We start from the raw sequence: 7902 nt of genomic DNA on the forward strand, positions 1-7902 counted from the left end.
AGCGAATTTGATTTTCTTTCAATCAAATTTTTGATTCTAATTGTGATTCTTATTGGCGATTTGAATTATGGGTAGGTCATTCAAGTTATCTAATTGCAAAATCTATAATTGTTTTGTAAATTGGACTAGGTAACAAGTACTAAACTGATTTCTATTGAATGAATTCAGTGTAAATCTTATTCACACATTCTTACGCTCCCGAGCTTATGAGGAGTATTGAGTGTTGTTGGGAACATTCACATAAATCTCATTGCAACCTTTTTATTTCTATCTAAGAGCTTGTTTAGACTTAAATTAGAAAGCTAGGTTATTTTCAAAGAACTTGTTTTGAATTTGACAATGTGGTGAATGGGAAGTGTTAGAGCTTGTTAGCACTTCCAAGTACCAACTTAGATAAAATTGAAGAAATATCATCTCATCCACAGAATCACATTGCTAAATGGTATCTTGAATATGGTTATTTAATTGGTCATTTACTTATTGTTTTATTCTCTTGTTTAAATCATTGTATATAAACCCCCCTTTCCTGGGTCTATTATTGTACCTTCCGCAAAAAGGTATAAACATTTGTTCCGTGTCTCTGTGGATCAACCCTGCTTACCTTGTATTACATTTTTAGTGCAAAGTAGTTGTGTTTTTGGAGTCATTTTGTACCCTTTTATTTGTTGGCTTTGACACGCCTAACACCTACTAAACCGCCCCTGTGTATGCAACATTACCATCGACATTGAAGGCCACCTAGGAACCGCCCCTGTGTATCCCACATTACCATCAACATTGAAGGCCACCTAGGATATTCCATACCCCATGCCATTCCACAATGCCTTATCAACTAAAATAAATAATGATGATACTTTAACACAAAAGCAAAAGAAATACACATATATCCAGTTAGTAAAGGTTAAAACAACAGAAATAAACACCAAAATAATAGAAGGATGCACAGAAGAAAAATTACACATAATGGCTACACACTATGAACACTTTACCAGGAATAACAACAAAGTTTATAAGACAACCGTAAACAACAGTCACTAAGGAAAAACTCTAGAAACAAAAGCCATCGACTCACTATGGAAAAAATGCAAATCAAGACCATCTTTAATAGCTCAAAAGATCATCCAGGGGAAGAATGGTCATAAAACAACAAAATATTACATCATTTTAATAAGCTTCAACAACAACACCAAATAATGATGAGAGTTACAGGGCATAAGCACAAATATGTTTTACCAAATTCAGTTAGCAACACTAGTTACGAGGAAAAGAATTCCCTGTCAACAATAGGTAGAAAGGTTGTCATTACGTGGAACTCTTGTCAAGTAAAGAAGAAAACAAAAGGACAACTACTTTGTTGGTTGTTTGATGTTGGTTTTTAAGTTATAGCAGTGATTATATTTTCAATTTGTTTTGCTGGTTTTGATGACTTTATACTAAACAAAACATGAGTTGGAATGATATATTGAATTCTTGGGTACATAGCAATAAGTCGAACGCTCCCCAAATGATCAGACTCTTAATATTTTAGTGGGACAATACAAAAAAACAAACCCAATAAAACATTTTTCTTTATATTAGTACAAGTTATGTATTTCATTATTAGGTATAAGACTCGTGTATTACATGAGTTAATTAAAAAAAAATTAAATATAAATGTCTAAATATTTAAGAACTTTGGATTTATAAAAAAAATAAGAAAAATAATGAATTATTAAAATTGATTTTTTTATCTTTTAAATTTAAATAAATAAACAAAGTAAACTAATGAACTTCAATTTGGAAATTTCAAAATAAGAAGGTAAGTCTATTAATGAAATTGATATTCATTAATTACTATATTTTTTTGTAATTATTACATTAAAGTATTATGCAAAATTTATTAAAATAGAAAAATCCGTGAAATGACATGTGGAAAAGAAATTAATTCAAAATAATCACAAAATAACATTTGACAAATTAAACGAGAGTGTGACATGTAACAAAAAATATTATTTATTAGAGAGTTGATTTGCATAATTTGTTGGTATCTTCTATCGAAACCATACCTTATACTAGGGATGAGCATTAGGACCGCCGGAACCAGAACCGAATCGGAACCGAACCAGAACCGGAACCGATATTGGTAACAAGGTTCGGTTGCCGGTTCTCCATTTTTATGAAAACCGATCTCGGTTCTAAAAACCGGAACCGGTTTGACAATTTTCCCGTTTTTTAAAATGTGCATAACTCACTCATATGAAGTCGGAATTATTTGATTTTTTTTTTCCAACATGTAATTTGGAGTTTGTAATTCATTTCTGACTATACAAACATATGTTTTGGTTAGATATTGAATCAAACATATGACCCGAAAGAAAGAATATCGATGCTGCATTTTTTCTATTTCAATTTTTTTTTGAATCTGTCCCATTTTTTTAAACGTGCATAACTTATTCATATGACGTCAAAATTACTTGATTTTGTTTCCAGCATGTAACTTGGTGTTTATACTTCATTTTATACTATAAAAGAACACATATTTTGGTTAGATATTGAATCAGTTATAGACCTTGGAAGACAACATATCGATGCTGCATATTTTCTGTTTCAACATTTTTTTTGGAATCTGTTCTGCTTTTAAAATGCACGTAATTCACTCATGTAATTTAGTGTTTGTACTTCAATTTAGAATATAAAAAGTCATAATTTGGTTAAATATTAAATCATCTATAAGCTCATAACATATCATCTATAATATTTCAATCGGTTCTAGTTTGAAAAATAACCGAAAAACGGCTACCGATCCGGTCCTTATAATATATGAAAACTGGCTTCGAACCGGTGAGGTTCTAAATTTTAAAGCTCATCCCTACCTTATACCAATTGAGCGCCTTATTACCTCCATCCCTTCAACCATCCATGTCTGATTTTTAGCCAATCGTCAACTGAAACCGGAGAAAATTATTTCACAGGGAGAAGTAGCTATCTCAATGCACTCCAATCTGTAAATAAGGCAAGTTTTTTGGAGGGGAAGATAGAAAAACCCTATTTCACTTCTGCGGATTTTCAATATTGGGTTCAATGGAATCGGGTAGTACAATTGTGGATTTTTAATGCAATTTGTAAAGTTTTGAATGACTTTGAGTTTGGGTAACGATTTACTCAGCGGAATGCACAACAAGAAAGGTCGGCAATTTCTACCAGTCCTACCTGTGGGATTGATTAAGAATGCAAGATATGTCTGAAGAAGATAATGTATTTAATTTCTTGATGGGTTCTTAATTCGATCTCAAATCTTGAGCATCGAAGTCCAATCAAACTTGGCATTTATATTGGGAGTGATTGCATTAACTTGCATCCATTAATGGTAAAGTGGTAAACCAAGACTAGACACTTTGTAATGCTCTTCGAAACTTAGCACACTTGCTTGTCTTTTTGATAAATGCTCTCTAGAAGAATATTCTTATCTGCCTCCTTTAATTATGGAAATTATTAAAAATTTCTTCTTGTTCTTGTTTTCCCACTTCACAATTCTTGAAGCAAACAACAAGATTAATCGTATTCAAGCTCCCTTTATATTGCATATGAAATCATATCTGATTATTCCTGAATTCCAACCAAAATGTTCATTCTTCATATCATCTTCACCTTTCTAGCTACAACTCTACTACTAGTTCTCATAACCTTTTTAGCTCTCATACTAAAAATCTTCATCGGAAAATCAATAAAAGACCCAAAATACCCCCCGGTTGTTGGCACTGTTTTTGGTCAACTCTTCTACTTCAATAAACTTCATGACTATTTTACCGATATTGCCCTCAAACACCCTACTTTCAGGCTTCTTGCCCCCGATCAAAGTGAACTATACACTACTGATGTTCGAAATATAGAACACATACTTAGAACCAACTTTGAAAACTACTCAAAAGGCGAGTATAACAAGGATATAGTAACTGACTTATTTGGCAATGGGATTTTTGCAGTTGATGGCGTTAAGTGGAAACAACAGAGAAAGCTTGCAAGTTTTGAATTCTCAACAAGAGTGTTAAGGGACTTCAGTTGTATAGTTTTCAGAAAAAATGCAGCAAATTTGGTTAGAGTCGTTTCAGAGTTTGCTAAGGCCAATAAAGTTTTTGATGTACAAGTAAGCCTCTTTTTTTTTCTTCCTTTAATCAACTTAAAAAGACTTTTACGCATACATGTAAGTATGCAACCCTCTATTGATGCATGTGGGATGAATTGTTATAAGATCATTGAACTGTTGTGTCTTAAATTTTTTAGAACTTGCTTATGCAATGCACCTTGGATTCAATATTCAAAGTTGGCTTTGGAGTTGATTTGAATTGTCTTGAAGGATGTAGCAAAGAAGGGGGTGCATTTATCAAGGCCTTTGATGACTCTAATGCATTAATATACTGGCGCTATGTAGATCCCTTTTGGAAGCTCAAAAGATTTCTTAATATTGGTTGTGAAGCTAATCTTCGAAAAAACATCAAATTGATCAATAATTTTGTTCTCAATTTGATAAGCAAGAAAAGAGAGCAACTAGAAATGAATCAACACTATGTAAGTTTTATGCTATCTCTATTAATTAAGTCGCTAAATCAAATAAAATAGTCAAAGCAATTTGTGTTTTTTCAATTAATTGACTTTTGTGGTAAACTATTGATTTTAAGAATGAGGAGAAGGAGGATATACTTTCAAGATTTCTGATTGAGAGCAAGAAGGACCCGAGAATGAATGACGAATATCTAATGGATATAATCCTCAATTTTCTGATTGCTGGAAAAGATACTAGTGCAAATACACTTTCTTGGTTCTTCTACATGCTTTGCAAAAATCCACTTGTGCAAGAAAAAGTTGTTCTAGAAATACAAAAGCTTATTGGAAATCAAGAAAATGGGTCTACAATCGAAGATTTTGTTGATAAAATAACTGATGAAGTACTTGAAAAGATGCATTATCTTCATGCAGCTTTGAGTGAAACCTTGAGATTATACCCTGCAGTGCCTCTGGTAATTATAAAGATCTTTTAAGAGATTGACTTTTTTACCATTTTAATTGACTTGCTAACAAAACAAACTTATTCTAAAAATGGTCAAAGTTTCTTATAGTTTTCACGAATTAGAGATTTTAGACAAACACAACATCATAGTGCTATTTTTTTTACAAGCTTATTCTACAACCACGGTTAATTCAGGACCATAAATTGTCTACAGTGGGGTTACAAATAAACCATTAGGTAATTTTTTAAATAAATTACATTTTTAGTCCTTGATTATAGTTGACTTTTGCAATTTTGGATCTTAAAACATTTTTGATCCCTACTACAAGTAAACATATATTTTTTGGACGGAAATTGCAAAAATCAGCTATACTCGCAACCAAAAACAATATTTTCACATGTATCAGGAAAAAAAATGTCACAGAAACCTCAAAAAATAACCCAAATTCCAAAAAAAAAAAAATGTTTACGAAAATTGCAAAAATCGACCGTACTCTAAGTACCAAAAGTCAGAAAAACAATATTTTTACTTTGGATAAGGAATGAAAAATGTTACAAGAACCAAAAATAATGACCCAAATTCCAAAAAAACGATTTGAGACAAAGAAAAAAAACGACCATACACTAAGTACCAAAAATGCAATTTGTTATAATTATTAATTATTGTTGTTAGTAATAGATAACTCGAATATATTTGTACCCTTTATCTATATTGTTATTAATAAAATTAGAAACTTAAAAAAAAAAACTTTAAAACATCTTTGTAAACTTATTTTATAGGTGGAATTCACCTACATTATATGTAAATAAATAATGTATGCTATATCTTGTTGTATATTTTGTTCTAAGGATGGGAGAGTTGCAGACATGGATGACAATCTCCCTGATGGCTTCAAGTTAAAAAAAGGGGACGGTGTGTATTACATGTCATATGCGATGGGAAGAATGGATTACATATGGGGAGATGATGCTGACGATTTCAAACCCGAAAGATGGATAAATGATGATGGAGTTTTCCAACCAGAATCTCCTTTCAAATTCGTAGCATTTCATGTAAGTAAATGTCATTCGCTATTTCACTATATGGATCGTCTTTTGACTTTGAAGTCAAACTTATTGCTACGAAGTCACGAAGATAGTCTTCAAGTAATGTTTGGTCTATCGTTATATTTACCTAATATAATATAGGGAAACATCATGAAAATAGATCATACTTTAATAACACCAAATCTTATTTTTTTTGCATTGATTTTGATGCAAAATTGCTTCCAGACAATACCAAAAATAGCGTTGAGAATAATAAATAGCAAATATCATGTTAAAGAATTTATTAACATCAAATTTGGTTTTTTATTTTTATTTTTATTTTTATTTTTAGTTTTATTTTACAAATCGGTCTTTCAGTATTAATTTTTATGTTTTTTGTTGTTTATTATTTGTCTATAATAATGTGTGTGTAATTTTTGCTATTTGGACATGTTATATAACAAATCACGTTGATATTATTTTATTATGGAATTTGATGTTTTAATAAACTTATTTAAACATATATAATGTTTTTTAAGTTTAATGTTTCATACTTATTTAAATGGTTGTTTAAATACTATAACAATTAATTAAATATAAGTAATTTATTTTGATTATAATTGTCTAATAACATACTATTTAAATTATTGGAATATTATATATTAAATTTTAAAAGTTCGGAAAAAGGATAAACCTAGAATAAGTTAAAAGAATAATTACTTTTGCAGCAAATATTCCAACATTTTATGATTCTAGCCCAATTTTGTTTGGCACATATAAACTAGTTTAGTTTTTGAGTTTATTAGAATGTTTGATGTGACCACAAAAAATGCTTATGATAATTTTTTAATACACTATTTTTAATAGCTTATTGATAATATAGTTTATGAGTTAAAACTAATTTTTTTTTGCTAACACGCTAGAGACGTCATTGGTTGAAATGACGTTGGGATTTAGTTTGAAAATTATATTTTCAAAACATAATTCACTTTAAAAGATAATAATAATAATTATTAATTACATTTTGGGTCTAAAAACCAATATGATAAAGTTGTATTTGTAACATGACAAAGTTATAAATGAAACATTATAATACTTTTATATTATCTATTTTCGATTTCGATGTTAGTGTTCGAATATATGAAATTTGTATTTATTTTCAAAGTCACCACATTATGTGTTAAATTCGGTTATTTGCAAGCCGGGACCATATATTTCATCGAGGTTAACATATAAATTACTAAATATTATATTTTCATTCCATTTCCCGTATAATAAGATCCAAGCAAAATCCAGAAAGTATGGCAATTGCTGAATAAGTGTTCACATGTTTCTTTTCTTATGATTACTATGTATGTTATGGACTCTAATATGACAACTTAGCAGGCTGGTCCAAGGATCTGTTTGGGGAAGGATTTTGCATATCGTCAGATGAAGATAATTTCGATTGCTGTTCTTCGTTTCTTTATGTTCAAATTAGCCGATGAATCAAGAAAAGTGACTTATAGAACCATGTTCACACTTCACATTGACGAAGGTCTTCATCTTTTTGCGGTTCCAAGAACATCATTATAAGAATGATCATAAACATAAGTCTTGTTATGTTAGTATATATGAATTACTTTTTGATATGTAACACCCTAGCTTTAGAAATATAATTTTCTAACTATTAATAAATGTTTTCTAGAATTTCCTTTGATTCTAAACTAATTATAAATACTCAACTATTTATGTTGCAAGTATCCAAATAATGATTTGGGGAAGGGATGAAAATAAAAAGTAAATTTATCGGGTGGCTTGGCAAGATGTCTTAAGTCCTAAAAATCTTTGTGGCTTAGGGGTTGGAAGTCTTAAATGGTGTACCTTTGCCTTCAAAGTAGTTGTCCACATTA

The 7902-nt window shown here is 30.3% G+C and overlaps 1 protein-coding gene across 2 annotated transcripts; it reads left to right on the forward strand.

The window, feature by feature from the left end:
• The first annotated feature begins 2812 nt into the window (after positions 1 to 2812).
• On the forward strand, positions 2813 to 7687 carry CYP704A2 (cytochrome P450, family 704, subfamily A, polypeptide 2). Of its 2 annotated transcripts, XM_079032344.1 has the most exons (6): positions 2813 to 3165; positions 3963 to 4123; positions 4261 to 4545; positions 4656 to 4994; positions 5834 to 6037; positions 7397 to 7687. In XM_079032344.1, exons 1-6 carry the CDS (start codon positions 3114 to 3116, stop codon positions 7583 to 7585), a joined length of 1230 nt encoding a protein of 409 aa, XP_078888470.1. In that variant the 5' UTR covers positions 2813 to 3113; the 3' UTR covers positions 7586 to 7687. The 2 variants fall into 2 exon arrangements, with proteins under 2 accessions (XP_078888470.1, XP_078888469.1); XM_079032343.1 differs by lacking the exon at positions 2813 to 3165 and having other exon boundaries at positions 3355 to 4123.
• Positions 7688 to 7902: the final 215 nt, after the last annotated feature.

The sequence above is a fragment of the Lactuca serriola genome, chromosome 3, assembly GCF_051521515.1.
Source record: "Lactuca serriola cultivar US96UC23 chromosome 3, Lser_US96UC23_V15, whole genome shotgun sequence".
Classification (NCBI taxonomy): Eukaryota; Viridiplantae; Streptophyta; class Magnoliopsida; order Asterales; family Asteraceae; genus Lactuca; species Lactuca serriola.